This window comes from Phyllopteryx taeniolatus, chromosome 1 (genome assembly GCF_024500385.1).
Source record: "Phyllopteryx taeniolatus isolate TA_2022b chromosome 1, UOR_Ptae_1.2, whole genome shotgun sequence".
NCBI classification, from domain to species: domain Eukaryota; kingdom Metazoa; phylum Chordata; class Actinopteri; order Syngnathiformes; family Syngnathidae; genus Phyllopteryx; species Phyllopteryx taeniolatus.
Window position 1 is genome coordinate 15,842,766 of NC_084502.1, and position 18,550 is coordinate 15,861,315.

General features: G+C 39.3%; 1 protein-coding gene across 2 annotated transcripts; it reads left to right on the forward strand.

Moving 5' to 3' along the window:
- The first annotated feature begins 3,907 nt into the window (after positions 1-3,907).
- Positions 3,908-9,251, forward strand: LOC133478883 (growth/differentiation factor 8-like). 2 transcript variants are annotated; one of them, XM_061775285.1, is made up of 3 exons: positions 3,908-4,552; positions 6,583-6,950; positions 8,075-9,251. In XM_061775285.1, the coding sequence occupies exons 1-3, from the start codon at positions 4,225-4,227 to the stop codon at positions 8,453-8,455; spliced, it is 1,077 nt and encodes a 358-aa protein (XP_061631269.1). In that variant the 5' UTR covers positions 3,908-4,224; the 3' UTR covers positions 8,456-9,251. The 2 variants fall into 2 exon arrangements, with proteins under 2 accessions (XP_061631269.1, XP_061631270.1); XM_061775286.1 differs by having other exon boundaries at positions 6,586-6,950.
- Positions 9,252-18,550: the final 9,299 nt, after the last annotated feature.

Below are 18,550 nucleotides of genomic sequence, written 5' to 3' on the forward strand. Positions count from 1 at the left end.
GTGAATACATCAGTAAGGATAGCTATAAGCTGCAAAATTGGATATTATATTTAGCATAAAAGTGCACCGTATTAGCTGTGGGGGATAATAAATTAAATATATGTAGCCATGGGATACTGTAATTTCTGCGCACCCATGTATAATACGCACCCCCAAAGTTGACCTCAAAATTCTGGAAAACCTTTCTACCTATGTATCACGCATTTTTACAAGGCATGATTTTGCTTCTACCCATATGAAAGTGTACAGCTGTTTCATAACCTCTAGATGGCGGCATACATTTATAAAATGTGAAGGTTTTTTTCCATTTTCCCCTATACCTATGTATAGTGCGCACTATTGACTTTTGACAAAAATTTTTTTGGGGGGGGGGGAGGTGGAAATGCGCATTATACACGAAATTACGGGTAAGTTAAGGAATATGGTCAGGGTGTGGTGGAGTAATTTACCCAATCTAAGTTATTTGAGTATTTTGGCTGTATGGCAATGTAATAGATGTAAGCTCCTTCAGATTTTGCATCATTGTGCATTGTAACAATACATTGTATGTTCAACAGGGGTACAAATAGATCTTTGGATAAAACCTTTTAATATTATGTGTATCTAGACTGGGCTATGTTCACACTGCAGGGTATGATGCCCAATTCATATTTTTTGTTAAATCCAATATTGCATGTAGTCGTTCACATTACAAAAACAAATTTGTAATATGAACGGAATGTGTCTGTGAAGTGTCACGCATGCACACAAAACAATGTGACACAGTGTGTTTTACGGAAGTTAATATGCCCCCTTGTCCGAACCCATTTGTGACAATTTCAAGGATTTTGTGCTTGAAAAAAATTGAATTATACTGTTCACGTTAACCTGAAAAGAAAACAAAATCAGAAAATGTCAAATATGAACGAAAAAATCGTAATAGACCTTGGCATCATTCCCCGTGTGTATAAGTGCAAAACAAACAGGGGTTCAGCCCCCACTGAAGTCCTTGACAAAGCAGCCAAGGAAGCGAGGGAGAGATTCTGTTTGTATTCTCCTGTAAACTGGACAAGTGGAATGTAGAGTAAAGTGGGTAGTTTGAAATGGATGCAGAAAAGGGACGAATACTAGAGATCAGAAGTGTCAACTCCCGGCCTGCGGGCCACGCAGCAATTTCAATTTGAAGTCAGTATGACATTGGCCCGCACAACGGCATCAGCCAAACATGGAAAGATGAAAATGTTTCTTGTGGTTGTTAGAGCACAAATGTGACTGCAAAAAGTGTTTTAGGCCTTGAAAATCACATTTATAGGAATCGGACACAACAGAAAACTTTATGGACGTGATTCACTATTATTATTCTTGCTTTCTGTGAAGTTTGGAGTAAATCTGAAAACCTGCTTGCTCTCAGTGTGACCCAGAAAATTAAATGGCTCGAGTGCACGCTGCCATTGTTTATTTTTTAAAGGTAGCTTGCTTGGCTAGCTCGGCGGCAATCATCGTAGTTACGAACTCAAAATCACTGGATGATCGCAAAGTGCTGGTAATCATATGCTAAATTACTTTGGATATTGACTATTTTTGGTGTAGTATTTTGCTGACAATATCAATGACTGTGTTAAGCGGCAGCCGCTGCTGACATCCCCATTAATTTGTGCTGTAGCTGCTACGTAATCATCCTGGGGTCCACATATGATCAACAGTCCAAATAACAGATTAATACAGAACATAGTACATCAATACAGTGCTAAAATATGTACCAAAATTTCACATCGTAATATGTAATAAATAATAACGTTGCTATATTGCAAGCATTTTTGTTGTTGTTACCAAACCCCTTTTTACAGTAACTTGAACAATAGTTGAACAAACTATTATCCTTGACTTCGGGTTTGAAAACTAGTTATCCATCATTTTATTGTGTCTCTACAATACTATGATCAGGCGATGAAGCATTTATATAGTTTCACGGTCATAACGGCCCTCTGAGGGAAATCGTATCAACAATGTGGCCCACGACAGGTTGGACACCCCTGCTGTGGATAAAAGGAAAGGATATGGAGGAGCAAGGGAGGATGAAAAAAGATGGATGATGAGGATGAAAAGTTCTCTTTGGATCATGCAAATGTTTACTACAGATGTTTGTGTTCACAGGCACACCAACAAGATTTAAGATTTGGGGTTTTATTTCAGGGCACACATGAAAGCATTCTCAGGCCTATGTTGAAAGAAAAACTAGTAGTATAGGCCTCATTGTTGAATTGTGTTTAATACATAAATACATTCATACGTATTTCATAAAATGACTGATTTCATTCGGTACAGATGTATTACTATGGAATAGCTTCATCCAGGAAAGGAAGGATGAATATCAGCAACGCCACATCTGAGGCCATGATCCGTAGTCGGAAAAGGGTGGAGTGCCCTCTTCGGGTCGATAAAGGGATCCTACATGAAGGGAAGGAGTTCAAGTATCTTGGGCACTTGTTCACGAGTGACGGAAGAATGGAGCGGGAGATCAGGAGACAGGTGGATTGGTGCAGCGTCTGCTGTGATGCGATTGCTGCATTGGTCTGTTGTGGTAAAGAAGGAGCTGAGGCAAAGCTTTCAATTTACCAATCGACCTACGTTCCTACCCTCACCTATGGTCACGAAATGTGGATCATGACCGAAAGAACAACATCACTGGTACATACTGTCCTCTGCACGGTGTCCAGGCGCTCCCTTAGAGATAGGACGAGAAGCTCGGTCATTCTGAAATATATATTCATATTTAAGTTTGCCCCCCAAAAAACACCTTCCTGTGGTGACCCTAAACAAGAAAAGTAGCTCTTGTAACTTTCGTACTCCATTTTTTATTTTTTGTTTTACTCTTAATTAATCAAGGAGTTGAATCAATAGTTTTACTTTTACCAACCCTAACCCTTACCGAACCCTAACCCCAAACCTGGCTCAATAAAGGTTGGGAAGCACTCAACTAGAGATGGTTGATGGCGTCCCCTGGTGGTACTAAATTTTAAATAGCTATTAATGCACTTGCACCTCCAAATTACCAGGAACATTTAGTTCCTGCGACTCATTGTTGTTTTGCATTCACAGTGAAACGAGGTCCCTGAACATTTATGAAAATCAGGTCAGGTACAGTGGATATAAAAGGTTTACACAAATTTGTTCAAATTCCAGGTTTTTGGGATATTAAAAAATTGAGACCAAGATAAAAAATTCAAAACTTTTCTACCATTAATCTGACCTAAAAGCTGTATAACTCAAATAAAAAAAAAAATAAAATAAAATAAACATATTTTCGAGAGGGGAAGAAAAAATAAAGAACTGAGCTATAACTCCTCATAACTGGGGATGTTGCTGTGTTCAGAATGAACTAATCACTTTCAAACTCATGGCAAATGGGAGTCAGGATATACCTGTCACCATTTAAAGTGCCCCAGATCGACCCCAAATAAAGTTCAGGTCATCGAGTTGGCATTTCCTGACATTTCTTTGCTTTCTAGCAGAAGCTTAAACATTGACTGGTATTTGGAACTGTTAATAAGTCCCTCCACCTTGACTGAGGCCCCAGTTCCAGTTAAAGAATAATGACCTCAAAGCATAATGCTGCCATTCACATGCTTCACTCTTGGTATGGTCTTCTTTTAGTGACGAGCAGTGTTGTTTTTGCACCAAACATGAATGAGTTGGAATGAGTTCAACCTTGGTTAAATCTGACCGAAACATATTTCTCCCCATGTGTTTGGGAGATTTCAAGCGGGTTTTTGCAAAATGTAGCAGAGCTTGGATGTTTTTATTTGAAAGACGAAGCTTCCGTCTTGCCACCCTACCCCACGACATTCCCAAGACAATATACTAAACATTCAGTACTTGCCGGAAATTTCTGCAGCTCCTTCAGTGTTGCTGTCAGTCTCTTGGCAGCCTCCCTGACCAGTATTCTTCTCATATTTTTGTCTTCATTCATTCATTCATTCATTCACTCTTTTAACATGTTGAACTGTTTTCTGATTTTCAGTCTTGTCTTGCAAATCTTTAATTTCAAACTATTCAGTGAAGTCCTGTACAAAGAAACCACTTAGATCTATCCTCAACCAGCATATTAAATGGGAAAACATTGCTACCTCTTTAAATCTGGTTCGAGATTAAAAGGGGATCTCCTAAGCAGCCAATCATAGAGTCCTGAGGGCAGAGACAAAATCACATTCGATAGCGTCAGCCCACCAAGCACTTGTGTCCAAGATGCTCCTCTTGCTTGGTGTGGCTGCCCTCCTCTCTGTGGGCTTCTCAAGGGAATTGAACCGGACCGCCGGCCTGCTGGCAGACGGCACAGAGCCGTGCTCAGCCTGCGAATTCCGGGAGCACAGCAAGCAGATGAGACTCTACAGCATCAAGTCCCAGATCCTCAGCATCCTGCGGCTGGAGCAGGCACCCAACATTAGCAGGGACATGATCCAGCAGCTGCTCCCCAAAGCACCACCTCTTACGCAGCTCCTGGACCAGTACGACCCACGGGTGGAAGATGAGGACCACGCCACCACAGAAACCATCATCACCATGGCTACCAAGTGTAACTAACCAAATACATTCATTTCATAAACTTTTGTTTGATAAAAATTGACAGAGCACCTGAGCACAAAGCAGAGCATAGCACCTTAGGCTTTACAAACATGGCCTCAATCAAATTGCCATTTGAATTTTCCTTTTAATAATGTGCCACTAGGAGGAGTGGTTCCCACATACGCCTCACAATCTTGAGGTTGGGGGTTTGACTCTGGGCTCTGGCCTTCCGGTGTGGAGTTTGAGTGTTTCCCACTGTGCTTGCTAGGTTTTTTTTTAGTGTTTTTTTTTAAATAGGTACTCCGGCTTCCTCCCACATTACAAAAATATGCATGTAAGCTTCAGTGAAGACTAAATTGTCCTTAGGTGTGAATGTGAGTTTGAGTGATTGTTTGTCTCGATGCACCCTGCGATTGGCTGGCGATCAGTCCATGGTGTACCTTGCCCAAAAGTCAGGTGGGATAAGGGTAATAAGGGTAAGCGCTGTAAAAAAAAAAAAAAAAAAAAGGATAGATGGATAATGTGTAAATAAAACATTGCATGTGACAAAGCAGTGATTTTCAAAGTGTGGTACGTGTACCACATCTGGTGGTATGCAAAAGAATCACTGAAATATAAAGATAAAATCAAATACATTGAAAACATGAAATACAATCAAACTTTTAAGAATGAATTCAAATATCGCATTGAGTTAAGAATTTTTTCAAATTGCAAGTGCGTTTAAAAGCGTCTGAAACAGTGGAAGAAGCAACCTCAATAGAGTTCACTTGTATATAACTTAAGTACAATACATTTGCATTTAATCTTTAAGACCTGTTTGTGTATAAAAATGTCCATCCATCCATCCATTTTCCGAACCGCTTCTCCTCACTCGGGTCACGGCTTTGCTGGAGCCTATCCCAGCTATCATCGGGCAGGAGGCGGGGTACACCCTGAACTGGTTGCCAGCCAATCGCAGGGTACATATAAACAAACAACCATTCGCACTCACATTCACACCGTGCCGCCTTTTATAAAAATGTATTCAGTACATTTTAACTTATGTGAAAAACATTTTAATTGAATCATTATTTAAAGTAGTGTTTTTCATATTTCTGTATTTAAGCAAATTCTTAGGCTCATGTTCATTCTGTGCATAAAGTTACAGTGGATTTTTTTTCAATCTAAACGTAATTAAAAGTATTTTTTTCTACTTTTCATGGACATTATAGTACATTTTTATATGCAGTTCAGTTGTATTTAACTTTTAAATACAACACATTTGCATGAATCTTTAGGAAATGTTTTAATTTAATCATTAACCATTCATTCATTCATGTTCCGTACCGCTTATCCTCACTTGGATCGCGGGCGTGTTGGAGCCTCTCCCAGCTAACTCTGGGTGAGAGGCGGGGTAGACCCTGAATTGGTCGCCAGCCAATCGTAGGGCACATATAAATTAACAACCATTCAAACTCGTATTCACACGTACAGGCAATTTAGAGTCTTCAATTAACCTACCACGCATGTTTTTGGGATGTGGGAGGAAACCGGAGTACCCGGAGAAAACCCACGCAGGCACGGGCAGAACATGCAAACTCCACACAGGCGAGGCCGGATTTGAACCTGGGCCTTTAGAACTGTGAGGCAGAAGTGCTTAACCAGTCGCCCACCATGCCGCCTCATTTGAACCATTTAATTACTATTTTTGTATTTTCCTATATTTAAGTGAGGCAATGTCCAAACTGTTCATAATGTTACAGTAGCAGTAGCATACAATAATATTAAATATACTCTTTAGGAATAATGATCGTTGTTGATGAACAGTTGGATCTACTATGCAACTGCACTTCAATTTTGGTGGTATATTTGGGCGGTCGTACTTGGTGTAAAAAGCTCGAGAACCGTTGTGATAGAGGAAATGACCATGTAGACCAGAGATAGTAACATTTATTTTATCAGGTGAAAGAGGATTCCTGTAGGGACCCTGACTATACTGGATGGTGAACTTGGAAGTTGTTGATATTTAGTTAAACATTTGCTGTGAATAATGTCTTCCAGCAGACTCCATTGCAAATGGAAGGTTGTCCTATTGTCTGTTCAGCCTCAGTCCAAAGATCCACACTGAAAACATCCTGAGCGCTCAGCTGTGGGTTCACCTGCGGCCAGTCCATATGGTCACCACAGTCTTCCTGCAGATCTCCCGACTCAAACCCAACAGGGAGGGAAACAACACCTGGGTCAGAGTGCGCTCTTTAAAGGTGGACACTGATGCTGGTGCTGGCTCTTGGCAGAGCTTGGACATAAAGTCTCTGCTGCAGGCATGGCTGCGTCAGCCAAACAGCAACTATGGTATTGACATCAATGCTTTCGACCCTCAAGGAGAAGACCTGGCAGTCACATCTGCAGAGCCTGGGGAGGAAGGCCTGGTGAGTGAATCTTGCATGATTTTACTGAGACCAACTCAGTCAGCCTCTTGTTTTAGAGATCGTATATACTGTAGCTAACTAAACGTTTTACAATGTGAAAATCCGTATAGTGATTAGCATGTCTGCCTCACAGTCAGGAGATCTGGGTTATAATCCCCGTTAGAACGTGTTCCCATGTACATGTTCTTGTGCTTGCGCTGGTTTTCTCCGGGTGTTACGGCTTCCACCCACATTCCAAAGACATAAGTTACTCTTGGGTTGAATGAAGCCTCCAAATCGCCTGTAGGTGTGAATGGTTGATCTAATGAGGCATTGGAAGTTTCACTGTGCAGACCGTGTGTAGTTACACTTACTTAATCTTTGAGACAAGATTATGTTATTGGCAGGTTGCTTACATATCTGTGCTCTGTGATTGACTGGCAACCAATCTGATGTGTACCGCATCTTTTCCCTTAATTCAGATGGCATAGGCGCTAATGAGGAAATTCGGCAGAGAAAATACAGCTCTGGAAACTGCAAAATTATACATTTCTCAGATTTGGCTATTTATAGGTACATGTTTGAGAAAAAGAACATTTTTGACAAAATAATATCCAAATTCCATATACGAAGTGTCATATAGCATTTCTTTACAGAAAATTAAATGTCAAAATACCAAAAGAAGCCAGGTGTTTTTTTCTTTTTGTGTTGTTTTTGGTCTTGTGATTTTTTTTTTTCCAGAGCTGTAGCTGGATAGATGGATATTCAGCTATCCATTTTCTATCCTGCTCATCCTCTTTTTGGTCACAGGCTCAATCGCAGCCGAGCCCAGCACACCCCGGACTGGTCACCAGCCGGTCGCAGGGCACATGTAGACAGACAGCTATTCACACTCACATTCACAGCTGTGGACAAATACCTGCAGATAACCCACTTAGGCGTGGTGAGAACATGCAAACTCCTCACAGGAGGGTCTTAGCTGCTAATTGAACCTGGGACCACACAAGCATTTTCTGATGACTTAACCCTAAATATAGTGAAACCTCTGAAGTCAAACACCACGATTATACTGATTCTAACCCCTAACCACAGAAATGTGAGGCAGATGTGCTCACCACTTGATACTACAACTGATTCCTTTCCAGCAACCGTTCATTGAAGTCAAGATCCTGGACAGTCCAAAGAGATCTCGTCGTGACTCAGGCCTAAATTGTGATGAGGAGTCATCTGAAACGCGCTGCTGTCGTTACCCGCTGACCGTGGACTTTGAGGAGTTTGGCTGGGACTGGATCATTGCGCCCAAGCGCTATCGAGCTAACTACTGCTCAGGGGAGTGCGAGTTCTTGCACCTGCAGCAGTACCCGCACGCACACCTGGTAAACAAGGCCAACCCGCGTGGCACGGCAGGACCTTGCTGCACGCCCACAAAGATGTCGCCAATTAACATGCTCTACTTCAACCGTAAAGAGCAGATAATCTACGGAAAGATCCCGTCCATGGTTGTGGACCACTGCGGCTGCTCCTGATACACACAAGAGGCCAGCATGAAAGCATCATTTCATGCAACCATTAGATACACTCGTGGATTTGTAGCACCTTTACAGTTTTAAAAACAATGTAAACAGTAATAATATAAACAGCAGCACAGTACCGTATTGTTGTCCAGTGGTACCTTGACTTACAAGTGCACCAATTTATGAGTTGTTGTTTTTTTTTAAAGTAATGACCTGTCTTCGCTTGATGGATGTCTTGCTTTGTGTTGGGAGCCAGAACTAGACTTACAAGCAAACTTCAGATACTCTGCCGCATGAATGAAGTTAAAAAAAAATGTTTTTTTTAGCTGCAGTTCAATACCAAGCGCTGTTAGCAATAGTGGTGGTGGTTCTGTCTATTGTCTACTATCTGAGCACATAGCATTGACTTTAGTTACTGAGATCAGTTTTGGTGGCATCTAGCAAAATGGCGCGAGTACTTACACGTATGCAAGGGGCAGAGGCTCCCCTTAAGACAACATTGTTGGATGAGTCAAGTCGTTGAACAGAAGTATAACAAGGGTGCACAGGGAGTTTGGTTGTTTAGTGTCAATTGAGCCTGGATGGTTGTTTTCACTGGTGTTGTGTTGCTAATCTGGAGCTGGAGTTGCTAACCACGAGCAGCTAAAGAGCTAGCAGCGATTTCTGTAAAAACGTAGAGCAGTGATCCAAGGAGTGAATTCTTGACTGATACGCTCTGATGCTAGTCAACTGGAAACCGCGTAACAGTGGAAAATAACCGCTAGATTACCAGAAATATCGGGGGGGGGGGGGGGGGGGGGGGGGGAAATAGACGGCTTCAGTAAATACGAATCGTGTAATGCTCACACAGTTGTTGCTGTTGTTGGGGCTTTCCGCTTGTCCCAGTGTACAGTAATCACACTTTATGAAACCAGTTTATTTTGTTGACCTTCTATTTTATGTTTTTATACTACACAGTGTTTTGTTTTTTGTTTTTTTCAATTGTGGTGTTTTTGTTTTGGGCTGTTTAAATGGCATTTTAATTCATTTAAATGGGGGAAATGTATTTCATATATGAGTAAAGTGAGTTATAAGCTTGGCCACAGAACAAATAAAACTCATAAGTCAAGGTACCACTGTATTTGGTTTGATAGAGGGATGCAAGATCTGTTAGGCCGTGATTGCTCCCTCCTGCTTCCTGTGCTTTCTGTCTGATTTGAGCTTTGACCAAAAGAAAAGCCTGCAGGATGTCGAGCATGTACTTTTATTTGATAAACAATGAACTGAGTGCCCTTCCTTCCCTGTGCATGTTTGCAAACCCCATGCTGAGAATCACAGACCATTAATTTATCAGAACATTTCACCATTTTTTTCTTTTTATATCTATATATATCATGCAATTTGACTGCTTTGTGTTGCAAGGTCTTCAAATGGGAAATGGGTTTTATACAACTGGTGAAATTAAGGGAGATGTAGCACTTTGGTCCTGCAGCTGCAAGAATTAAACCAAGAGGATGGAAAAAAAAATAAAAAATCTCAGAGGGAGGTTTTGTCTTGGTTTGAAGCTGAGTGCAGATGTCCTGGCTGTTGATGTACTTCATGGGAATTTTTGACCCAAACGTTCCTGGAACATAAATGTCCACATGTGACATTTCTCTTATTGCACTGAACTTGAGTTCACAATCTGTGATGTCGAGTTGCAGCAAAAATATCGACAGTATATTAAAGTAGTTACTATACTTAACTAACACACATTCAATAAGGAAATGGCTCATTCTTGGCTATTGGTTACTTTTTAGTGTGATAACTTTTGGGAACAATTGAGGGTTTTTTAACATGATATCACCAGAAGCTGGAAACATCCTTCCATCCATTTATTTTCCGTGCCACTTATCCTCACTTTGGTCGTGGGCATGCAAAATTCGATATTGGTTTGGTTCGATATTAAGTGTCGATATTTTCTTGCCTTTTTTAAGGATTTTTTTTAAATTACCAACATGTAAAAATATGAATAATAAGCAAATGTAACTGATGGAGAAATCACCCATCTTCTGATGTGCAGTCTAAGCAACAGGGTATAATTTACAAATAAGTGGTTCCTTAGAAAATAAAAGTTATACCATAACTTGCTCAGCAGCTGTGACAGCATTATCTATATTCCTGGCATTGTCAGTATTCACAGCTATAGTTGCAGGTACATCTAAAAAAAAAAATTGAATCGTGTCAAAAGCTTTATTTAGTTAGGTAGTTCAATTCAAAAAGTGAAACTCATATTCTATAGAAATACACTTACACACAGAGTGAAATATTTCATGATGTTCTTCATGTATTTGTACAATTTTGACGATTATAGCTTACAGCAAACGAGAATCCCAAATTCACCATCTCTCAAAACTACTATATTACATAACAATCAAGAAAATGATTGTTTTAAATGTAGAAATTAGGCAAGTATTTTCCCAAGTGTTTAATGACTATATAAGGCATGACTGCTGAAATAAATTGACTTTTCTACCATATTCTAATTTATTGAGATGTACCTGAATATTTGGAGACAGAGAAAGTTGGCCGGATGTTTGTTATTTGCCTGACTTTCAGTTCTCACAAGCTCGTACTCTGCCTCATAACTACATTTTCGACTATATCACATATGTAGTATGTGGAGGACAATTTTTTAAACTGTCTGTATATAAAAAACAAATAAAAAATTCGCTGCTGGATTTGTTTTCACTACAAACGGCGCTTAATTCTACATTTCGCTTTAAGTCTGTGTTATAGGGACTGTCTACAAATTACAGATCCCAGGGTGACAAATGTGGAATAAATCACCATCTATCAAATAAAAAATGTTTTTTTTTTTTTTTTTCCCTTTTTCATTGTGTTTGCTGTAGTTGTTGGCAATGGGAGTCCACTACTTACTGCAGGTCAAATTTTGCTGATATCTTGCATTTAGGTTAAACTCTGCAATTAATTGTGAGAAATATTCACCAAAAATCAACAAAAACACTTTTTTTTCATTCTGATTGCTGTAGTAGTTGACAATGGGAGTCCACTACTCACTACAGCTCAAACTTTGCGGATATCTTGCATTGTAGACAAACAGTGCAATTAATTGTCTTAAATATTTACAATATTTATTATTTTCTTTCTTTTTCAACTTGTTCTGTTCTGGTGGATATGTATGACTTTTTTTGCTGGAACAGTTTTGCTGTGAAACAGGTGAGTTTGAAATACTTCTTCTGCTTATTTATTTATGTATTTATTTATTTTAAAAAAATCATTCTAATGTTTATTGAAAATGGAGCCAGACAGCCCTGCTGAAAAATCCAGCATGGATTTTTTGCTGGTGTAAGCTGGTTAATGCTGGTCAGATGATGGTGTTGCTGCTGGACCAGCATAGGACTTTAGTAGACCAGCATGGGATGCTCATGGACCAGCATGGAATGTTGGTGGCCCAGCATGGGATGTTGGTGGACCAGCATGGGATGTTGATGGACCAGCACGGGATGATGGTGGACCAGTACGGGATGCTGGTGGACCAGCATGGGATGTTGCTGAACCAGCATGGCATGTATAGTGGAACAGTATGGGATGCTGGTCAAGCAGATTTACCACCATAGTTGTTCCCATGTTACTGAATGGGTCCACATTGCCATCACAGTCAACCAATTGGGTCATCTTAATGGTTCGACCTTTTGATGTCTTGGGGCAATCTTTATCATAAGAGCACACCTCACGGGTATGACTGCTCTCCACGGAAGGGGCGTAGCAACAAATCCTGGGCCCCGATACATAAGATTCTTGAAGGGTTCCCCACCACACCTAAAACTCACCTCCACTGTGCCCTATACACACACTGTAGTCGATCCTTTACTTGTTTTATTATGTTTTGTGACTTGTGTTTTAAGTTTGAGCTCACAATATTGTATATCAAAAGGCTGGTGCAGTGGCGTGCAAAGGGTGGGGTGCAGTGGCCTCAGGCATCCACCTTGGGGATCCAAATGAGTTGGGGTGGGCACTGATGTAACCCCCGCCAACCACCGCTGACATTTATTTTTCTAGGGGGAAAGTCTTCGATCCGTGCTGCTGAACGTAACCGCTGTGAAACAATCATTAAAAAAAATGTTATATTGAAGTACTGTAATTCACCAATCCCTCACTTCATTCGCTCCACCACAGCTAACACAACACCATTCTGTATGCTAGGTGCTTACTGATGGAGCAACTCTCCTCCATCTGTCTGAACCTTTTTACACACGATGGTGAGCAGGGGCAGTTTCTGATATGAGCGATATGGGCCGTCGCCCATGGCGGCATTCTGTGGGGGGTGGCTAATTTGCCAGAAAAATGTATCCAAAATAATCGGGAGAAGCTTCATCATGCAACAAAACAATGACTCAAAACACACTGCCAACACAGCATAGGACTTCATCAGGGGGGAAAAGTGGAAGGTTTGAGACTGACTAAGTCAATCACTGGACCTTAACCCAATAGAGCATGCATTTTACCTCCTGAAGAGGAGACTGAAGGGAGAACCCCCCAGAAACAAACAAGAACTGAAAAAGGCTGCAGTAAAAGCATTTCAAATGAAGAATCCAACAGTCTGGTGAAGTCAATGGTTTGCAGGCTTGATACAGTTATTGCAAGTAAGGGTTATGACACCAAATATTAAATGTTATTCACTTTCAGTTAATTCAATTGTCTGTTCCAATCCTTTTGCTCTTGAAAAGTGGGTAGGTTCAAACAAAAGGTGCTGTGTCCTGAGTTGTTTAACACATGACACACTAGATGTAAATAGCATGAAATGAAAACTGGAATTCTGAACTTTTGTATCATATTCATCTTTTGATCCGAAACTCAAATGTCTTCAGTATACAACAAAAACAAAGGAATTGACCTTGCCATTCCTATACTTTTGGAAGGGACTGTATATGAAAAAAATCTTCAAAACTTTACAAAAGTACAAGGCTCTCTCCGTGCTTGGGGCCGTAGTAGAATATTCCAATCCCACACACCTCCACCCCCACCACCCCCACCACCCCCCTCCCACACACTCACACTTCGATGCCCTTGCTGCAGGGGCAGAAGCGGGTCAGCACCACATAAATGCACCGCACCGTTGGTCCGAGAATTTAAGACAGGTCAGTACCATGCCAGCCGTGCATTGCTCTACATGGAAATAAACAGCCTCAGTCTACAATTACACTTACAATAATGATACCTTATTTAGTGTACATGCACACTGTTTAGGAGAAAAAGTACTGTACATCTTCTCGTGTTAGTTATTTCTTGCAGGCCATGTTGCCATCAGGCAACTCTCATATGATGCAGTATGAATATTGGATACAGGCGATGCGGGTCTCATGCATCTTAAGAGACTGTTTTTCAACCTACTCTTTCCTTAAAAGTAATAATTTCTTCAGGGGAAAAAAAAAACATTTCAAATGCACACTGATTTTTATGTACCCTAGCCACATACCAGATGTTTCTGACAAAACAAAGCGCATAAAAACAGAAAACAAATTGTGAGTTCTGATGTTTGTTTGTTTTTTTATTTATATTTATTTATTTATTTATTTGTGTGTGTGTGTGTGTGTGTGTGCTAATGCCCAAAGTGAAATTTCAATAAAAATGAATTGAGTGGAGGGGCGGGAACATCGCAGGACTCCCTCATGAAGATGGCGCTCCAACTCGCTCTCGAAGTGCGGGCTTCATCTAGTGTTATATAAGATATCTGTGTGTGTGTATAACCAGCAAAACCGAAAGTGGATAAACGAAAACAAGAAGTAGTGATATTTTCCTTTCACCTTAAATAAAATCGTGCTCCATCCAGCAACTTGTAATCACTTTTTAAAATGTCAAAATATTTTTGTATTATTTAGTCAAACCAACAAACTTCCTCTATCCTCTAAATCTGTGATTCCCAACCAGTGTCACGTGGCACATTAGTGTGCCATGAGCGCTCTTCAGGTGCGCCGCGGAAAAATATCAAATTTCAGTTAATTGGTCAGAAATTTTTTTATTTACAACAAATACTGAATATTTGTTCATCCATTGATGCCAGCCACATGTAGTGACAGACAGAACAAATAAATGCTCTTCTATGAGATGGCAGAACGTTCATACATTACTTGTCTATCCAATTTTTGTGACATTTCTGTGTGGTGGTGTGCTGTGAGATTTTTCAAAGGTAAAATATGTGCCTTGACTCAATAAAGGTTGAGAATCAGTGCTCTAAATCAGTGATTCCCAACCAGTGTGCTGTGAGCACTTTTCAGGTGTGCTGTGGAAAATTATCAAATTTTACTTAAATGCTAAAAAAAATATTTATTTACAAGAAATAATGTATCTTTGTTCATCTATTTATGCCAGTGAGGCATAGTGACAGACAGAACAAATAAATGCTCTTCTATCAGATAGCAGAAAGTACATACAGTAATATCCACTTTTTGTGACATTTTTGTGTGGTGGTGGGCCTTTTTTTTTTAATCATAGATGGCTCGGCTAACGTTAGCTGCTAGGGTATTTTTTTATGCTGTTCTGTTATTTTTTTTTGGGGGGGGGGGGGGGGGGGGTTGGCTGCATGTCATTTTTTTTACCAATGCGATTTGTACTCCAGAGCAGTTTATAATCTGGAAATACAATACTATACTAGATAAATTGTATTTTCCAGACTACAAGTCACACTTGTTCACTGATCCTGCAACTTATAGTCAGGTGTGACTTGTGATTTATTTATTTATTGATTTTAAATCTCTTCTTTGTGCGTGTTTTGACTGGTGTGATTTATGATCAAGAGTGGTCTGTAAAATATTATAATATAATATAATATTATAATATAATATAATATTATAATATAATATAATATTATAATATAATATAATAATACGTGTATTTGTGAATGTGAGCATGTGTGTTAATGCCGTCTGTGTGCCTCAGATGATTGAGCAGAAGACATCTTGAACACGTACCAAACGCCCGACAAGGCTTGTGTGTTGCGTTTAGCTGTTTATATTTTATTTATATAATAATTGGTTCGCGTAATGGTCCATTGAGTGATGCTTCATGTGCACACGAAACCACTTGCTGGCCAAGTGTATAATCACAGACAACTGTATTTTAGGCCACATTATGTGTGATTCATTGCAATATTGGTGGCTGTTGTGGCACCTGGAAATAACTATGAATGACAAAAAAAAATGTTTGATGAAATATTGTCGATATGAAATAAAATATTGTTTGAACGTAATCTGTGTGCGTAACTGTTTCCAAAACGATAGTAATCTAATACAGGCACATCTACAAACATTTGAATAGGGTAGAAGACTCAATTGATTTCAGTACTCACATACATAGACATTAAACAGTTACGAACAGTATTGACGTAATGGTTTCTGTTGGCAGTTGAAAAGTTGGTTCACGTGAGGGGTGAAGTGCTTCGGTTGTATGAAAATCATGATCAACGGGTTGAAGTCCCACCCCTAGTTATTTCTCTTTATCGGCGTTTAGAGGTTTTACGCAGGAATTTAAAACAATTATTTAGGTCAAATCCTTAGCTTGATGTAAGTTGATCAACACCAGTTTGTCCAATTCAACTAAAATGCTTGCACATTTCAGCTGGTGATGTTGTGCAGGAGGCTATCAGGAACTAGTACCTCTAATGCCTCATATTTTGGCACGGATAGCCCCCTTTGCATCAAGCACAATTAACTGCGCAAGCATGAATTTGGCTTTGCAGTCCAATTTGCCGAGCCGCAATTCAAAGAGCACTCTGTTTTAAAGTTAATGGACTGTCTTTTTTTTTAGTTTTCTGCATAGTTCCATGTTTCTCTTGGATTCTGTTTGTTGTCAGGAGGACAAGTACGTCTAAGAAGATTTGATGAATGTCTTTTGCGGTGTCAATCAATGACGTCACTGATCGGATCGGCGAATTATGACATTAAAGCCGATCGGCTGATCAGAATAAAATGCTAATTATCTGCCGATACCGATCGAGCCGATCAGATCGGTGTAAAGTCTACTTTATTTTGGGCCGATAGCTTTTTTTTTTTTTTTTTACCTGACACTCATTGTGTTTGTCTTTTCTCAGCTTGCTACAAAACAATGTGGTAAACTTGAGCCTGTCCCAGCTTTTTGGAACGTGTTGCAGCCATAAGATTCCAAGTTAATGATTATTTGCTAAAAACAATAAAGTTTATCAGTTTGAACATTAAATAGCTTGTCTTTGTAGTGCATTAAATTTAATATAGGTCGAACATGATTTGCAATTTGATTTGTATTCTATTTTTATTTATGTTTAACACAACGTCCCAACTTAATTGTAATTGGGTTGAACATGCAAGTGACCCTTTGGCGTGAACAGGAGTCTAAAATGGTCACATTACATTTCATTTACATTACACACAACATTTTTGTATCACGTTCTTTCCCAGGCAGACAAGAATCAAGCTTCAAGGTTAATTTTAATAAGAGGGGACCATTTTTTTTTTTAAGTTATCCATTTGGTTATTATGATTAGCAGATATATTTTCTAGTGTTATACGCTCTATGGCAGGATTTTGCCATTGGTTAATGTTGATAGCTTGTTTATCTTAATAATTATAATAATATTATTTTCAATTACTATTACAGTTTGCGCAATCGACAAATTACCAAATTGAATTAAAAAAATAACGATTAACTACAATTGTAGAGTTAGAATATATGTCTTGCATGACGCAACAATCATCATGTTTTGATTGATTTTTGGTGAATATTTTTGATGATTATTGAGGATAAGCGGTACGGAAAATGATTGAATGAATTTTGATGAATATTTTTGACAATTAATTCTGCACAGTTTAACCACAATGAAAGATATCTGCAAAATTTGACCACCTACTACAGCAATCAGAATGACAAAAAGTGTTTTTATTGATTTTTAGTGAATATTTTTGTCAATTAATTGCATCCAGTTACTCAATAGTGCAAGATATCCGCAAAATTTGACCTGTAGTAAGTAGTGGCCTCACATTGCCACCTACTACAGCAATCAGAATGGGAAAATGTGTTTTTGCATGCGACTCGTTTTTTCATACAGGAGCGTCTTCAACCTGTCATTGCAAACAAAGGCTTTTGTACAATACTTTTTCCCTGTGTCATTTCACAATATTACACATAACTTAATTTCTTATTTGTTCTACTTTCTTTGTATGTGTGGATCACTTGGGTTGTTCCCAACGTCTGGTGAAATTTTCATGTAGATAGCACCTTTGGAAATATATTTAGTGAGAAAAATGCTGACAAACATATATACAGTACATCCATCCGTCCATTGTCTGAACTGCTTATCTTCCCTAGGGCTAACTAATAACGAAGGTGCAGTTCAATTCCTTTACATTGACAATGCAATTAGTTCTCTGGAACAGAAAGTTTTATCAAATGTACATGCACACACACAAACTGTTAATTACTACTGGGGAAACAAAATTGGAGACATTATTTTGTGTTCATGTTAGAAGTAAGACCACAGTCTATGGTAAAATGTTTTCATGATAAGCATTTTATTTACTTATTTACTTAAACTATTTTCATGGGGACGGAAAAGACCCCAATAGCCAAGAATGACATTTATTGGAAAAGGAAACTTAACTTTAAACATTTTGAACATTTTAACATAATTTGTGTATAAAAAAAAATATTGATTGTCTAATGTGATATACATTAAGGGGCCATAAACTTATGTTTATCTCGAGTTTGCGCAATATTGCGTGAAGTGACTGACGAGGAGTTTAAGTTTCAGTACCTAAGAGGCTTTTTCCTTTCGCGTTCTCCGAAAACACGTGGGCTTCACAGTGGCTGTTCTTTTAAGTGGTATCCCCCCTCCAGCGAGTCTTTCTTTTATTTTTAAAATCATAAAAAAAAAATTATACTGTATTTATATGTCCAAAACCCCCAAAAATACCTCACCCCCGTGTTTTGGCTTGGTTTTATGATGTAATAAGACATTTGACATGTAAAAGCTCAACGATGTACTCTTGAAATTATCGGGGCGCCTTCTAAATGACAGAACAGCCACTCTTCGCCCATGTGATTGGCTTTCCTAAGAAAAGGGCGGTCCACTCTCATACATCCCTGGCGTTGATTGGT